This window comes from Aspergillus thermomutatus (genome assembly GCF_002237265.1).
Source record: "Aspergillus thermomutatus strain HMR AF 39 chromosome Unknown NODE_257, whole genome shotgun sequence".
Lineage (NCBI taxonomy): Eukaryota > Fungi > Ascomycota > Eurotiomycetes > Eurotiales > Aspergillaceae > Aspergillus > Aspergillus thermomutatus.
The window spans coordinates 1-16,609 of record NW_020798307.1 but is presented as its reverse complement, the minus strand read 5'-3'; the positions used below and the strand labels follow the sequence as shown (position 1 = coordinate 16,609).

Below are 16,609 nucleotides of genomic sequence, written 5' to 3'. Positions count from 1 at the left end.
TCATAATATCAATGAAAAAGAAGAGTCAGGAAAAGCAATTTGTTCATCTTGTCTATGCAGGGCATTTTGAACAACATGAAGCCGCAGATATACCCCTCGACAAAACTAGTGTACAACAAGCAAAATATATACATCACGACATCGGATCGCATCTTGAGAAAACATGTAAATGTACATGCCGCATTGGGGAAAGTACATCAAATTCAAAAATCGTAGAGAGACCTTCGTGGTATCATCATGAGAAACGCCCAGTTACTGAATCTAGAAGAACATCCAGAAAGAAAAGCCAAAACTCCGTCCAGTCAAGTCGAGGTATCCAAATCAGAACATATTGTACGAAAAGTCATGTATAGGATGATGAGGCGCAACATAGTATTCCTGGTAAGGGTGATTTTCCATTGAGAAATCGGCATAGGCCATGATCGGATTGATGGCACCAGGTGAACATCGGAAGTCGGCCGTATCGGATGCCAAAGGGTTGTGACCATCGAGTAGAGAGATGGTCTCGGTGGAAACAGATAGAACTTCTTGTTGATGAGGAATTTGCCAACCCCAGGTTTGCTGAAGGTCGTTCCGGATATGTTCAGCGCGCCAGCCGGTCTCCTTGACGATCCTGTCGAGTATCTCGATCACTTCTTCTTGAGCCTCCTTCGTCACCAAGCACTCCGCCGCAACAGCTAGAAATTGGATGGACAAGCCAGCAATGCCGCTTCTCAAAGTCAGTCAAGAGCAATTCTCAACCACTCGGGATGCGTCCATACCGATCTTTGACGTGCGCCACAATGCCACAGATATCATGCGCATGAAGCTGCATGTGCTGCATTTCGGGGCTGAATTCGGATGGCGAGAGACGAATTCTGGCGAGCATCAACCGTGTGACATGGTAAAATAATCGAGCGACTATCGCGGATTGTTTGATCAACCTTTTCGAAAATGAGTCAGTGATTATGCTCTGTAGAGCAATAAAACCCAGTAGACCTACCAGATCTCAGGAAATTGTGATTTAGACCTGGTTTGCCACGGATGAAGATAGCCGACAGGCATCATGGATCGTGGTGCAGCTTTCGCCCACTGATCACACCAATCGTTGTATGTATTCCACTCCTCGTGGAAGTTACTTGGCGGACTATTCAAGGCCTGAGAGTGAGATACAGAAGATCGGAAATTAGCGACTTTGGCACAGATATAAACCATACGATGGGTCCACATTTCTTCGTTGCCCGCGATGCTGGGCTCCGCTGGGTCCATAGTCATCTTTACACCCCAAGTATCAGGATCCCAGGCCAAGGTCCAATTGTAGCGCATACAGATGAGCAGCTCCATGCCAACGTTGAGCCAGAAGCAGGCACCGCCCAAGCCTGGCGATCTTGCATCCCATTGACATTCCTTAATGAGTGCTCTTGCCCCTGCAATATGATTCATTTCATGAATCGAGCGGGAGCTCATTAATTCGTACACGTTGAGAACGATAGCGGTTGTAGCACACAGTGCAGAGTCACGTTCTGGATCTTGCAAGGAGCGGAGCAGGTCTCGGGAAGCTATGTCATGAAAGTATGTCGCCTTCTCTTCGCCGTATGCAGGATTGACCAGGTACAGATGTCGAGCGCCGCATGCCATAAACGCCTTTAGAAGCATAGGCTCCTCCAATGCGTGAAATGGCAGGATTTGGGTGAACTGGTCAGGTCAGAAGCAAGGAAGCGATGATTTACAATACAGAAGCTCTTACATGCTTGACTGCATCCATAGAATCCATCCATAGCCCCACCTCCTCGACGAAGACCCGCAACAGCAAGATGTCTTCGGGGTCGCTGAGATATACACGGTCATTCGAGTCCGTTGCTCCGACCTTCCTGGACTTGAATGGAGCGTATGAAGCACTCTGATCAGGGAAGACAGAATAATCCGTTGAGAGCGCATGATCATTGAAGTTACCGCTTTGGTCAGGCAGCGAAGTTTCAGTGATTCCAAAAAGCGAAGGCATGCTCAGAGGTACCGGAGGACTTATCAGAGAGGGATATTCTGACGGCAAAGCCAATTCCAAAGGAGGGTCCATTCCCGGAGGGGGATATCTCTCGGCTCCACCCACATACTCCGACGCAATAACTCTGGACTCATCCCGAAAAGTGACGGATGCACCGGGAGGACGAGGGACACAGTGTGGAGGCGCCACAGTCTGTGTATCAATAAAATTCAAACGGACGCCACGCCTGCATATTCTCCCTGATTTGCGACAATTCTGACACCGATGCGAAGTCTCGTCGCATTTCAGATGGCGCTCGCGACATGTCAGACAGCCCGTACGGACACGCTTGGATTTGCCGCCGACGGTTCTTTTCCGTCTTTTGCTCGATACGCGGGGTGTGCTCGCCGGTGAATTCGTCGAGGTTGGTACCTCACTCTCCTCGAAAAGGCTGGTATCTGGCGCATCGTCTTGGGGCACTTCGCCAGCCAGTAGTTCCGGGTCAGCAGTGTTCGAGTCGATGTTATCACTGTTCGCATTCCCCTCCCGAGAGAGAGGATCAATCGAAATGTTCCGCTCCGACTGTGGAAAGGCATTGTTGCCGACAGAAGCCATGTCAAGTCGTGCTAACTCGTTCGAGCACTTCCTTCACTGACCAGGAACCGTCCCAGAGCACACGAGAACGAGAATAAGAGACCTTATATATCACCTCCATAGGATCCATTCCTTGACCATTGTGTTGTAGCCACTCGGCTGGAGTCTCCAACGTCGTGCAGTCGCGTAGTCTAATTCCGCAAAATTGTTAGCTAGTGATGATCACCACCGGCGTCATGACGGTAAGCCTCTGGAATCTTGTCTTACAAAAGGAGGAGCAGAAAAATCACTGAGCAGATTTGTGTAGAGCGGATCAGTGCAAAGTGCTGCTTCTGGACGAAGGTTGAGCGATGATGGATTGAAGCAAAGATTTGCGGGGAATGTGAGATTCGGTGACTAAACCTTGGGGCCACTTGCTTGACCCCAAGTTGATCCCGAAGGCTTATCTGATTCGGACTACCAAGAAGTCATAAGCTCTGTTGAGATGCGAAGATTCACCGGAGTTAATTGCTTTTGATCATTTTATGAATTGACTACTACATGCTCGATTCCAGCCTGGAATCCATTTATGGGTTTATATGAGCGCGTTATGCATATTCTTCTTCCACCCACCCCATCACTTTTAAACTTCCTAGAAAAGTCTTATGTTGGTATAGAAAGATTAAGAGAATACTTACAACTCTTGAGAAGCCAAGCCAGGATTTAGCAGGCTCGCGGCGACTAGGATGAGGCCTTGCTACCTAACCTAGGTAACCGGACACGGATGTGCATCATGAACATGATCGCTCCCCAGATGGCTGCGGAAAAGAAGGTCATACGGAGAGCGGCAGCATATGCCTCAATCACTGGGTTGCAATTAGTGGGCCTGCCTCGCACGTCGTGCCGAAAACACTCACCTTGGTCTTGATGCATTGGATCCAGGTTAGCAATAGCTTGAACCGATTTGCGGACGAGGAGAATGACGCTCTCTTTGTTGGGACCGGTCACCCTTTCGTCCAGCTGATAAACAAGTGTATTCTGGAATATCCAGCTACTCGTCGCCACACCCATGACTGATCCCAGGTTTCTAAAGAGGCCCAGAGTTGTCGTAGCTACTGCCTGCTCTTCCTGTGCGCTTGTAGCCAGGACGGATACCATGAGTGTGGGAAAGGCGAAGCCCTGGCCGAGACTGGACAAAGAGACACAGAACATCGCGACTAAATCAGGAGTGTCTTTACCAATCAAAGCCGCAGCACAGCCCCCGATCAAGAGGAAGAGGCCGCCAATGAGCATTGTCGGCTTGAGGCGCTTGGTCCAAGTGATCAAGAAGCCGGTCGACACGCTAGAAACTGTGACAGCGAGAGTAGCAGCGACCAACCTGAGACCGGAATCGGTGGGACTTGCCAATTTGACCGCCTGGAAATACAGCGGAGCATTGAAAATCATGGTGTTGATCGAGATTGATCCGAAGAAATTTCCGAAAATAAGACTTGCACGGGGTTGCTTTGACAAGAGTGATATCGGCATCACCGCTCGTTCCACGTTTCGTTCATATCGCACAAAGACCACGGCTAGAACAAATGATAAAACCAGCGATGAGATAACGAGGGGGTGAGTCCATTCGAACACATTACCACCTAGGTTGAGACCCATGATCAAAGTGGTCACTGTGACTACAAGTATGAAGGAGCCTGTCAAGTCGATGCTTCTGATCAATTGGGACACACTCATCCGATCCGCTTTTGCTCTCTTCAACCCCAGGTCTGCTGGAGTTGTCCAAGCTGCGACTATGAAGTAAACGAAGATGAACGGGAGCTGCACGAGGAACGCACCTCTCCATCCCACATGATCACACAGGAAGCCACCAAAAGCAAGCCCAAGGCAGCCCCCTATTCCGAGGACGAGATTGATATAGGACTGATACAAGCCTCGATACTCGATGCGCACAAGGTCGCTAGACAAAATCATCCCCATAGAAAAAACACCACCAGCTCCGAGGCCACAGAGAGCACGGGCAGCGATGAAACTTCCGATGCTCTGCGCTGCTGCACACCATGCTGTGGTCACGAAGAAAATAGCAATGGCAAAGAGATAGACCGGTTTTCGGCCGAACGTGTCCGATACGCGCCCAAAAAGTGGAAGGAACGCAGTCGATGTCAAAAGAAAAGCAGTCGAGAGCCAGGATGCAGAGTTCGAGGCATGAAAGTGCGACGTGATGACGGGGTGGCTAGAGGCCATTAAGGTTGAGTCAAAGAATCCAATCACGTAGCCCAATAGAATCCCAGAGAAGATGAGCCAGAAGCGCATGGGTGATACACCGATAAAACGGGATGCATAATCATCGCGATTACGCGCTGAGCAGTTCTCTGGGTCTGCGGAATCACCTTTATCGGCAATAGGGACAGGAGGGATATTCTCTAGGTTCGGTTCGATATCGAGACCCTGAGGTAACGAACTGACTCTAGTGAGGTTGAGAAGGGCATCCTCATCTTCGGCTGTGAAAGCAGCCGATGCTGGGACCGCGTCGCCGGTCTCGTCTAACGCTGAATAGCTCCCGGCATCTAAGTACAAAAATTGGTTTGGAGATTTTGCCTTGAGCAGAGGGGTTGCTTCGTCAATGTCAGGGCGCTCTCGCCGTGCAGGCGGAGGTATTCCACCCGAACCTTCAGTGATAGTCATTTGAGGGAGACTCTGTGTAGTGAAGTGGATGTCAAGAGCAGTGTGGGTTTGGATGCAAAATAATGAGTAGATAAAAGTTTTTCTGCCTCTGTTATAAGCCGACCGCAGGGATCCAGAGCCTTGATGGAAAAGTTCAGCATGGCATGGATCAAAATGCTTCAGGTATTCAGCATGAAGGGACCTTCCAGTCTTATATAGTCAATCAAACACTGGTTTGGCAAGAGACGCTAATGCATAATGTTGGAGACTTGGAGTATCCGCAGGCAGGCATTGAAATGACTCTTACTCCGCTTGACCCTGGTGTATCTACTACCAGTACAGTGGGAGTCGCCACTACTGTCCCATAGAGTCGACTTAGTAATATATCCCCTACTCCGATGGGCAAGATATCTTGGAAAATGAAGTGAATTAGCAGCCAGAATTGGTTGAAAAGCAATACACCTAAGAACACGATCCCTGTCTACCTAGCTTGAGGGAAAAGAAAAAAAAAAAAAAGGAGAATACTAACCAAATCACCGGGTTCAACCAGAGAATTCCTGGTCGATCCAATCCAAGAACATTACTCCACAAAGTGTGATCCTCAATCGAATAGTTGATAACTGTCTAGATGGTCTCTCATATTAGTGACTCAATATCTTTATTCAACTTTGTCTTCATGCCCGACTACAGATGAAGAATTGTGTACTCTTGTAGTATCAGGTGGATATGGGATGCCTTGTGGATAAGGCGCCCACCATTGATTTACCCCTCCCCTGAAGGGATCTTTTTTCCATTTTACAGCAAAACACTGATCCAATCAGAAGTCCCCCTCGGCAGTTGTCCCATTTGGAGCGAGTCAGACTGATTGGCCCAAAATGAGTCATCCGACCATACAATTGCATCTGCATCTGCACCCGCCGCTAAATCCGTTAGTCCTCGCAGCAATTGAAGTCCGCATGTTATTGGGCTGTGCTTCTTGTTCGAGATGCTGGCTGGGATCACAACCATTTCGGAGGCATCTTTCCAAATGTTAGGGCAGTTGTATCTCACAGGGACATATCTTGCTACCAAGGCAATATCCTCAAATATGCTCCCTATCTCCTGAATACCGCAAGATACTTCCAAGAGCCTGTGCTATGGCCCATGCCTTACTTCAACTGGTCATAGCAGGTGCGCACCTGCTGAGTCAGTGAGAGCATCCGGCAACTTGGAAACGTAGAGTGGTCTTCGAGTCAGTCTGGATGCCGAGTCATGATCATTTCTGGCTAGGGGTTTGTTTTCCATATCGAAGCAAGAGGTAAGTAGTCAGGCTAATGGCTATCCTGCGCCAAGAAGAGGCACGTAGTTTCATGCCAGCCTCGATTACCTCTGGGCAAGATTTATAGACTGGAGTGAACAATAAATGAGCAAAGTCAAGACATGATCAACTCAATAATGCACAACTTTATGACAACATTGATTGCATACTCTGTAGTCTGAACTTGAATCATTTGGGCAATGATGAGAGTTTTCCCGGTCAGGAAGGCGGTGTCCGCTGATAAAGGAGTGAGGGGTACTGATAAGAAGTGCCACCCCTGTCATTTGGTCCATTTCAATAAGGAAAAAAACAAAATCGTGCTTGATAGACCTGAAAGAGTGTCTAAAGTGTCTCCTTTTGCTTTTCTATATTTCTCAACATCCATACAGCATTGGCTCGAAGTCCGGAAGCATATTCTCTTTCATACGAATCGCCCTCTCCCCCTCACAACAATGCGCCCCCCACTGCGAATCGCCGTCCTCGAATGCGACGCCCCGCCAGCCGATGCAAACGCAAGATACGGCGGATATCATGGTGTCTTCTCACAGCTCCTCAAAGAAAGTGCGAGAGCACTCGGGCAGCCAGACAGATTAGACCCAGAAACGGGCCTCGATATTTCCCGCTGGGATGTTGTATATGCACAAGAGTATCCGAGATTAGAGGATGTCGATGCCATCCTCTTGACTGGATCTAGTAAGTACCCGCATCTTGATGCATGGTGGCCTTGATCCTTGGTTATACGGCGACGAGTGTCTTATTGTGCGACTGGACCATTTGGGTCCGCGTGTGTTTGTTTGTGCCCTCTCTGACTCATGCTTGCAGAGTTCAACTCCTTTGATGACGACCCCTGGATTCTAAAGTTGGTCGAATATACGAAACAGGCTATAGATGATCAGCGTGTGAAGATTCTGGGAATCTGCTATGGGCATCAGATCATCGGACGTGCGCTCGGATCCAAAGTTGGCCGAAGTGACGCGGGATGGGAGATTGCAGTATGCGACGTGGATCTGACAGAGCAGGGAAAGAAGTTGTTCGGAAAGGATAAGCTAGTAGGTCATTCCTTCATGGAAGACTGATGACCATGAGAGCGGATGTACCGCAATACTGACAAGTACAGCACATTCAACAAATGCATCGTGACATCGTGTTCGACTACCCACCGAACGTCATTCCGCTTGGATCTTCCCCTCGCTGCGCCGTACAGGGGATGTATAGGCCTGGGCATTTCATCACTGTTCAGGGTCACCCGGAATTCAGAGAAGATATTGTGTCCGAGGTCGTCAAGTTGCGGATGTCAACGGGTATCTTCTCCAAAGAACAAGGTGAGGATGCACTGAGTCGAGCAGGGAAGGATCATGATGGCGTTCTCATTGGCGTTGCTTTCCTGAAGTTCTTGCTTGAAGACATCCAATAGATCCCGCTCGTGTGACCCGCAGCTGTACATAAAGTTGAGTGTATCGAAGATATAAACTTTTCTTTTTGATAGTGGATCACGTCATCACGCGTAGATCAGATGGTCTACTTCATTGCTTCATGACTCCAGTCAGATTGAAAACTTATTAATAGAACAAAGCGAGAGCACTCGTCTTGTAGCAAGTGACTCATAGTATGGCATATAAACGCGGTTCACATCAGAGATCCCAACATATATATGCAGGGTAAGATCAAACATGCTCAGCATGGTCAAACCATCAAGAAACGAAGCTCTCTTCCAATGTCCCCAAACTCCTTCCATAACCGTAACCATTGAACTACCCACTAGCTCCAGGATCCTCACGCTCCAGAAATGTCGGATCCATATCTACCCTTCGCTCGAACTTCGCCCACCAGTCCTGAAAGCTTTTCAGAGACACGACCTCCTGACCCTTATTACTCGGATCGGACGACGCAAAGCTTGCCAGGAAGTTGAACGCATTCCCGATAATGCGCTGCGCCAGGACCTTCGTCGTAAGACCCTTCTGCTGCCGCTGCTCCGGTGACTGAACCACGAGATCCGTCGACGTCCCCGGTCGGGCTGTCTCTGCCTCAAGCGCCGCAACTTGCGGCGCAACATTCTGGACCGGCTCGATCGAAATACCCAGCGTCACCATGCCGGTTGCTGGCGCGCCACCAGCGGCACCACTGGCGCCTTCGTCTAGCATCTCATCTTCCTCTTCGGCTTCTGAGCGGCGGGGTAGTGTTGGAGAGGAGTCGCCTTGGACTTTGAAGACTGCGGACGGTTTCTCGTTGGCTAATGCGCCGATAAACCGGAACTGTGGGCCATTGGGTGAAGGGGTGGATTCGGGTAATTGGATGTAGATTGCTGCGGCGGTGTCTTGCGGGAGGACCGTGCCCGGTAAGAAGAACACGACGACTTCTGTGAAGGGAGGGTTGAGAGGAAAGGTGAAGGCGAATTTTGTGGCCTGGCCGTTGGGCTGTGCATCCACCGCAACAATGTCTGTGAGGCAGGGCCTGCCGGGGACGATGACGGAGAACATGGCGGGTGGGGGAGCAGCGGTAGGTACCGATTGAGTCAGTTTATGTATGATACTGACGTATGGAAGGCATGTAGAAGGGTATCAGATGTGATAATTAATCGTACACAGCCGTGTCAAGCCACCGGCCAAAGGATGTTAAGCATTCTGATTGATCTCCTGAGCTTGGGTAGCAGAGCTATAGAGAAATCCCTGGCGCATTCGATGATGGAACCTCCGAGAAAGACTGCGAGTGACGAAATGCCCTTATCGATAAGGGCTTGTTTGTGGCTTAGCATGCGGCATGCCGCATGTAGTACGACAAGGCAGATCCGGGCGCATACTCTCAGCCTGATTTCCCAGCAAGATTGTATATAACAACGGATATAATCATTGGTGAAGAGTGTACATAGTTATCTGCCTCGATCTCATCGTATTTCTACAGGCACAATGGGAAAGTCGTATCTCGAATTGGTGCACGAATGCGACAAGTATTACAACTTTCCTTCAGCCCCTTTTCAATTGTTCTAATTCTTGGCAGATTCCCATACTACGAGGATAGTCCAGCATTTTATGCAGCCCACTTGAAGAATTTCCACGCTTTCAAAGTAAGCGGTTGTGATGCTGTGCTCGGGTATATCCTCAATTCGGTGGTGGAAAAGTTCTACTGGCCGGAGGATTGCTGGACGGTCGACTCTACAAATCAAACAGTCACTCTCGTCACCCCACCAGGTGCGACAGCCGACCAGCGAAGCCAATTGGTCGCAAAGACTCTCCGTGAAGCAGTCAAGAGAGGAACCTTTGACCTTTTGAAGGGATGGCGCAATGAGCTCTACCCCGTCTACGGTCCAGGCGGGGAGTTCCTGTTGGAAATGGAACGGAGCGCGAGTCCGCTTTTCGGCATCGTCTCATATGGTATACACTGCACTTGCTACGTTGAAGACGAAAATGGATTACACATCTGGGTCCCGAGGCGGTCACGGACGAAGCAAACGTACCCTGGAATGCTGGACAACACCGTGGCCGGCGGAATGAGCACCAAAGAGAAGCCCTTTGAGTGTTTGGTCCGCGAGGCGATGGAAGAGGCGTCTCTACCCAAGGATGTGGTCAGGAAAAACGCCCGCTCCGTTGGGTGTGTCACATATGTCTATGTTCGTGAAGCGCGAGCTGGAGGCGAAACGGATCTGCTGCAGCCGGAGGTTGAATACGTCTACGATGTCAAGCTCAGCGCCGACGTTGTTCCGAAGCCCTGCGATTCCGAGGTCGAAGAGTTCAACCTATACACTATCGACGAGACCAAGAAGGCACTGGCAAACGGTGAATTCAAGCCAAATTGCGCCGTTGTATTGATCGATTTCTTCGTCAGACACGGGATCCTAACGCCCGAAAACGAGCCCGATTACCTGGAGATTGTCGCAAGGATTCACCGCCGTCTTGAGTACCCAACAGTATCGCACGCCACGAGGTAGGCTATCATGCTACCGGGAATTGCGCGAGCTGTAGACGAACAGGTAGAGATATATGTGTCACGTTATGTTCTTCTATTTCATTTGATATACCCAATCATCCAATCAAACGCCGACGCTGCAACCCGAATTGAATAATGCAAATCAACTTTTCTGCCAAGCAAGAAAGCGAAACGCTCGCAAGCTATCGGAGAAACGAGTTGACGGAAAGAGCTTTTTGGTTTATTTCTTGAGGAGCAGATACACGTAGTCAATGCGTAGAGGAGCCAGCTTCTTGTAGGGCCCTTCGAGGTAAAGTAACAGTCCGCCAAAGGAGACAAAAACAGCCCTGTATGCGCAAATCGTCAGTAGATGTCCGGTGCAGATAAGATACCCCCAGTCAAAACACAAGGCATGTGACAGGGAATCAAGTCTTACATGTTGCCCTGGGTCGCTGCCTCCTCGAACCGATAGACCTTGCCGTGGCAGACATAGTCATAGTCATTCGCCAAAGTCTGCTCACCGGCTCCAACTTCTCTCCAGCTGGCCTTTGCCCCTGTAGCCTCCTTGCCGTCCAGGGAAAGTGTCGAAGCAAGTGCCATAGAAACCGACTCGCCAACTGCGCAAGGGTACAACTCGCTGTTGATATCGAGAGTAAATGTGGTCATGGAATCGGAAGAGGTGCAGGTCAGACGAAAAACGCGGTCATATTTCTGTGAATTGATCGCAGTGATCGTGAAGGTATCTTCGAAAAGGAGCGGATCCGACATGATTGCGATCGACCGATCTGAATGAAACTCGACGTGAAAATGTCAGATAGACGGGTGTAAAGGGCGTATATATCGACGCAGCTCTAATCTCGAGGAATAATGGAGGGGACCTCGGGTCGCGTGAATATCAATTGTTGCAAGGCACTGATGAGCGGTCTTGAAATCGGAGAATTGAACGGCAGCTTTTTTTGCTCAACTTTTAGCGCACCGCCGCTTTAGTTACCCTCCGAAAGCTGCCCCGCAACAAATTCTCAAGAGAGCTTCGAGCTCCCATTAACCAACAACAACCATTGCACAAAATGTCCTTTCGCAAGCGCAATATAGGCTTGTCGGGCGGCGTCGATCGCACATCTATCGCCAATACTTCTGCGCAGGCACCGCAAGCCACCACTACTACAGATTCGCATCCGGGTATCCGCCCCTCTCCCGACGATGGGCGACCAACTACTTCGACAGGCACACGATCGCTCGATAACCTTCTGGCGGGGCACGGAGGGCTACCTATTGGGAGAATTCTCTTAATTGAAGAGAATGGGACTACAGATTTCGCGGGTGCACTGCTACGATATTATGCCGCTGAAGGAGTGGTGCAAGACCAAAAAGTTCACGTCATTGGAATGCCCGAACAATGGGGTAGAAGTCTCCCAGGCTTAATAGGTCCCGCAGACGCTCTGGACGACAAGTCCGACAAGAGAAAGAGCGAGCGCATGAAGATTGCTTGGCGGTATGAGCGTTTGGGAGAATTCGGCGCTGGAGTCGCGGGGTCGCGAGGTATGCATCGTCAACGAATGCGTCTCCGAGCGTCCAAATCTGCAGGGTGAAATTGTGCTGACAGAAGTAGCTCCTGCTGTTTCAGGAGAACAGAGTCCAACATCCGCTGATTTGAACAAGCAAGAAGCATTTTGTCACGCCTTTGACCTCACAAAGCGTCTCACCCACCCTTCTATATCGAACTTGACTTATATACCTCTCACGCCGTCGAATGAACCCTTGTTCATCTCGATCTACAAGCGTCTTCAAACGGCAATTGCCTCGAGTCCCCCAAACACAGTACATCGTATTGTTGTTCCATCCTTGCTCAACCCTACGATATATCCACCAGAAGTCAGCCAGCCAGATCATGTTCTGCCCTTTCTCCATGCGTTAAGGGCTTTGATGAACACCCAGGGTCACCGCATCACGGCGATGATCACAGTTCCTCTGTCTCTTTTTCCGCGCTCGTCGGGACTGGTGCGATGGATGGAGATAATCAGCGACGGTGTCATCGAACTTTGTCCTTTTCCCCACTCGTCCGATGCCCTTGCAACATCTGGGGCTGCGACATCGCAGGAGGAGCCACCACAAGGCATGCTCAAGACCCATAAATTGCCAGTGCTTCACGAGCGTGGTGGCGGAAGTGATCAGAACGTCGGACAAGACTGGGCCTTCACCCTCAGCAGACGAAGATTCGAGATCAAGCCCTTCAGCCTACCACCTGCAGAAGGAGACAAAGAGGCGCAAGATGTTGCGGTACCCGGCGGGATGCCGAAGAAAGCGGACCTTGAATTCTGATTGCACGTCCACAAAGTTGGAAGATTATACTAGCGGATCTTGTTCACTACTCTTCGTGGTCTGACTGCACCAACATATTGTCCAACTCAATTTGTTCGGACATAGAGGAGCCAGTGTTGACCATGGTTCGAAGATAATGCCTGTCATAGGCATCGAGTCCGGGCCTTACGGAGACTCCTGGAAAATAGGAGCCAAGGCGACTCCGGCGAATCGCTGAGATACCGAGCCACCCTTATATGGTCAGCGCTGGAGTGATAAGAAACAACTGCAAAAGCAGTGCCTACCTAGAAATAGGAAGAATGGTGCGAAGAAGACCAAAAAGAGTAGCATTAAGAAGCTCATCACGGCAATGGCTTACTTGACCGTCGAATATCAATCAGAAACTCTTGCCACTGGTAGTCACCAGAGATATATAGTCCTGACCGCGTATATGCGCGATGTGAGATCGATCAGAGTAGATCCGAAGTCCAAGCTAGTCTCGATGTCCGGTCCGTCTACGCTGCCGAAACTGCATGCCCAAATAGGATTAGCTTCGTTTCCTGTAGGGTATATTTTTCTTCCTCAAGACCTCCACCCACTACTTCGCTCTCTTCTTTCCTCACTCGCAAAGCGCAGCTTTGGGTGACATCTATAGCTCTGGCTCTCGCAGGACGACGTCCAGAGCAGGTCGCTCTTCTACTAGCGAAGTTCTTTTGATGGTAAGTGAACGTCACTATTTTCTGGTTCTTCACCTATCCTCACATGATTATACAACTACTATAATCTGTCAATCCCCTGAAGCTCATTTAATATCTCAAAAAAAATCGAGCATACGTGATTGAGAAACGTATTGAGAATGATTTGTCTACCCTTGAATGCTCTATACCCTTGTTCTTCTCTCTCTGGAGCTGGAGGCTAACGTCGTTGCTGTTGCAACAGTGATTGATTTCATTTAAACAATTGTGCTGTCGTTATCGTCAAGAATGGATACTCAACCTTCCCTCCCTATTCCGATCTCGTATACTTCGGGTAGTTACTATCTCTTCTCAATTGATGCTGTCACGTATTTGAGACGCGAACATCACATCTGTGGTGTCTTGATCGGTACCCTGCCGCAAATCCCGCAACAAAATGTCTTCCTGGGCTTGCCGCTAGAGCTGATGCCTGAAGAGGCCAGGCTTCTGGTGGAGAAAGGTGTAGCTTGCATTGTAGACGAGGTAAAATTCCAGAAGGATGGAATGAAATCTATCATGGAGGCAGACCGGCAGAGGTACCTGCAAGATATAGAAAACCAGGGTCTCCAAGCAATGCGCCTTCAGACTAGCCGAAAGGAGCTGAGAAGGGAGGAAGCGCTAAAAAATTTAGATGAGAAGAAGGCAGCCAAGGCAAAGAGATCTGCTCCAAAACAGGTCTCCGCAGACGGCCTGCAAGACATGCCGGGCTCTGAGTTCTTTGCAGGTGACGATAAACAAACGAATTCCACCCAGACATCGCGACGAACCTCAATTGCAATCCAACCTCAAAACGCCATGGGAGTCACTCCCGCTACATCCGAAAATCTTCTCCCTTCTGAACTGCCTGCTGAGCAGCTTTTATCACTGCCGGAGGTGCCATCATCGTACCCCTTGTTTGCCCACCTTCACTCGGAGGGCTATTATCTATCACCAGGTCTCCGATTCGGCTGCCAGTATCTTGCATATCCTGGCGACCCTCTGCGATTCCATTCTCACTTTTTGGCCGTCTCCGCTGATTGGGATGAGGAGATTGATTTGATGGATATCATCGTCGGAGGTCGACTAGGCACTGGTGTCAAAAAAGGCTTCCTCATTGGAGGAGCCGAGAAAAAGAATGAAGACTCGATCAACGAAGCAGGCAACAATGTGAGGACCTTCAGCATCGAATGGGCGGGAATGTGAAGCCGGATTGTGAGTGCTTTTACCGCAACCCACATTTTCACTCACATGGCGAGCAGGCCATACATATATGTGGCCCAGCGGCACGCTCATCCTACCCTCGTCAGGGTGTCCACTCCGCGAAAACGCTTCGGGTCTGGACCCTGTCACTTCGAAAACAGCTCAGCCATGCTGCGCTACTCGATGAAGATGAAATCTGCAATATCAGGGCCTGCACGCCATAAGCTGGCTTGCGATCGCTGATCGGCTGCACGGATCTGATCCCAGAATGCGGCAGAAGTTGCTCCCACCAAGTTTACGCCTTGCGCACGCTCCATTCGTCTACTAGCAGATGAGTCCAAAAGAGATGAAACGGAGGAACACCAGATCGCGCAGATATAATCGATTGACGAGGAAATTTAAAAAATCATGCGAAAGTTGTCGATTGAGATGTAGTGTTAATCAGATGGGCCCTATTGCACACGGCAACTTCACCGCAACGGCGTACTGATAGTGCGAACATCGCACTGGACCTATGATCCGTCGCAGATTGCGTAGCATTGGAATAGAAGGGAAGTGTTGCCCCAGCTGCGCCGCGACAGTGTGTATTTGTAGTCCATTGGTAGTCGAAGGGGAAACACGGAGACCTGTCGATCCGATTTTTCTCAGAAAATAACAATTATGTGTGGAAATTTCCCGGGAGATGAAGCTCTCGAGCCCTGATCCCAAGCTGGCCATCTTTCGGAGCAGATGTCGGCGATCAGGTGCTGCTTTCCCCTAAGTAGACGGTTTAGGGACCATCAAAAACGCAGGCCCCAGCAGACGACTGCTTAGTAGTGCATTCATTGTCCGCTTTCGCCACCGAGTGACGATCATGCGACCTGCTGATGGCAAGTCAAAGCCTGCATCGCCAATTTTGACAGTGTGTTGTTGAAACCCGATGCTACTAGATGTATTCCACATTTCGCCATTTGAATTTCTTGTTGGCCCGATCGACTGGGCGATTCTCAAATTGGCTGCCGTGAAGCTCAAACGTAAGTGCCTTCTTGACGTTGTCACCATCCGACATAACCGTGTCTTCATCATCTGCGGACGGCAAAGGAACAGAGAAGCGGAAGATAGTCTGTTCTTTGGGAATAGCTGCACGGCGCAAATTAGCTCAAGGTTTACGTCTACAGCCCTGTAATGGGGCCTGCAAAAGCCAACTCACTTTTCACCTCATCCTTCTCCGTGACAATCATAAAGGTGAACTTTGTGTCCCTCACCACGATTCCCTTCACACCTACCCGCCCCGAGCACCGACTCCGAACAACCTCAACCTCAGCACCATGGAAATCCGCAGTAACCAGCTTGCTCCCATGCGACTGTGGCGTGATAGGAACCTGTCGAACTCGTAGGTCCAGGATCTCTTGCATATAACCGGCCCATAATTTGTGGAGCTCCTTGAAGATCGAATATTTGCATTCCTCCTTCGGAAGATCGTAGATGCCTGAAATGCGCTTTTCGCGCGCGGAGAGGGGCTTCGGTTTCTGCTTACGCAAGAAGTATTCCTTTTTGCGGAGACGGTGTAGGCGACGTCTTTCTCGATTGTCCGCGGGTGTGGGGGAGGTCGGTCTGAGGTAGAGGGGTTTCTGTTTGATGCGCTCTGTGAAGAGTTGTTCTGCTGTGTCTGGTGAGTGGGCGCGCGCAAGAAGCTCGCGAGCAATGTGAGGCTTCGGAGTGGTCATCATGCGGAATATAGCTTGTTCGGACGACCGGACTGCGAGCCTAGAAAGGTTGAATGAGAAATATGGGATGTGGTGAGAGCGATGAGAATTATTTCAACTTTCCATCTGGAAGACCTCACTATCACGTGATCTGATATGCGCTGGAGATGGCGCTTCTGCTTCACCCCCAGCAGACCTACATATAAACCCTCACGAGCCTTCTCACCCAGGAAGGCCATACTCTATTGAATCTTCAGAACAGGCTCTCAATCCAGGCGCCCTGCCTAGGATAAGGGACAGCTCCCCCTCCGCGCGCTGCCTGACA

The 16,609-nt window shown here is 49.9% G+C and overlaps 9 protein-coding genes across 9 annotated transcripts; 4 read left to right on the top strand and 5 right to left on the bottom strand.

Moving 5' to 3' along the window:
• Window positions 1-321: 321 nt before the first annotated feature.
• Window positions 322-2,575, bottom strand: CDV56_102261 (Zn(II)2Cys6 transcription factor; the record flags this gene model as incomplete). Its single annotated transcript, XM_026755880.1, has 4 exons — window positions 322-709; window positions 762-923; window positions 983-1,674; window positions 1,727-2,575. 4 exons carry the CDS (start codon window positions 2,573-2,575, stop codon window positions 322-324), a joined length of 2,091 nt encoding a protein of 696 aa, XP_026611023.1.
• Window positions 2,576-3,274: 699 nt separating this feature from the next.
• On the bottom strand, window positions 3,275-5,212 carry CDV56_101897 (putative MFS multidrug transporter; the record flags this gene model as incomplete). Its single annotated transcript, XM_026755516.1, has 2 exons — window positions 3,275-3,399; window positions 3,451-5,212. 2 exons carry the CDS (start codon window positions 5,210-5,212, stop codon window positions 3,275-3,277), a joined length of 1,887 nt encoding a protein of 628 aa, XP_026611022.1.
• A 1,728-nt stretch (window positions 5,213-6,940) lies between these two features.
• On the top strand, window positions 6,941-7,902 carry CDV56_101534 (type 1 glutamine amidotransferase; the record flags this gene model as incomplete). The annotated part of the gene is made up of 3 exons (XM_026755153.1): window positions 6,941-7,181; window positions 7,311-7,537; window positions 7,606-7,902. 3 exons carry the CDS (start codon window positions 6,941-6,943, stop codon window positions 7,900-7,902), a joined length of 765 nt encoding a protein of 254 aa, XP_026611021.1.
• Window positions 7,903-8,239: 337 nt separating this feature from the next.
• Window positions 8,240-8,965, bottom strand: CDV56_101370 (OPI10 family protein; the record flags this gene model as incomplete). Its single annotated transcript, XM_026754989.1, has 1 exon — window positions 8,240-8,965. The coding sequence occupies one exon, from the start codon at window positions 8,963-8,965 to the stop codon at window positions 8,240-8,242; it is 726 nt and encodes a 241-aa protein (XP_026611020.1).
• Window positions 8,966-9,391: 426 nt separating this feature from the next.
• CDV56_101142 (thiamine pyrophosphokinase-related protein) lies at window positions 9,392-10,410 on the top strand (the record flags this gene model as incomplete). The annotated part of the gene is made up of 2 exons (XM_026754761.1): window positions 9,392-9,432; window positions 9,483-10,410. 2 exons carry the CDS (start codon window positions 9,392-9,394, stop codon window positions 10,408-10,410), a joined length of 969 nt encoding a protein of 322 aa, XP_026611019.1.
• Window positions 10,411-10,629: 219 nt separating this feature from the next.
• CDV56_101034 (DNA-directed RNA polymerase core subunit RPB8) lies at window positions 10,630-11,156 on the bottom strand (the record flags this gene model as incomplete). Its single annotated transcript, XM_026754653.1, has 2 exons — window positions 10,630-10,735; window positions 10,825-11,156. 2 exons carry the CDS (start codon window positions 11,154-11,156, stop codon window positions 10,630-10,632), a joined length of 438 nt encoding a protein of 145 aa, XP_026611018.1.
• Window positions 11,157-11,455: 299 nt separating this feature from the next.
• CDV56_100804 (elongator complex protein 4) lies at window positions 11,456-12,707 on the top strand (the record flags this gene model as incomplete). Its single annotated transcript, XM_026754423.1, has 2 exons — window positions 11,456-11,927; window positions 11,998-12,707. The coding sequence occupies 2 exons, from the start codon at window positions 11,456-11,458 to the stop codon at window positions 12,705-12,707; spliced, it is 1,182 nt and encodes a 393-aa protein (XP_026611017.1).
• A 962-nt stretch (window positions 12,708-13,669) lies between these two features.
• On the top strand, window positions 13,670-14,602 carry CDV56_100490 (tRNA splicing endonuclease subunit SEN34; the record flags this gene model as incomplete). Its single annotated transcript, XM_026754109.1, has 1 exon — window positions 13,670-14,602. The coding sequence occupies one exon, from the start codon at window positions 13,670-13,672 to the stop codon at window positions 14,600-14,602; it is 933 nt and encodes a 310-aa protein (XP_026611016.1).
• Window positions 14,603-15,524: 922 nt separating this feature from the next.
• Window positions 15,525-16,308, bottom strand: CDV56_100095 (RNase P/RNase MRP complex subunit; the record flags this gene model as incomplete). The annotated part of the gene is made up of 2 exons (XM_026753714.1): window positions 15,525-15,718; window positions 15,789-16,308. 2 exons carry the CDS (start codon window positions 16,306-16,308, stop codon window positions 15,525-15,527), a joined length of 714 nt encoding a protein of 237 aa, XP_026611015.1.
• Window positions 16,309-16,609: the final 301 nt, after the last annotated feature.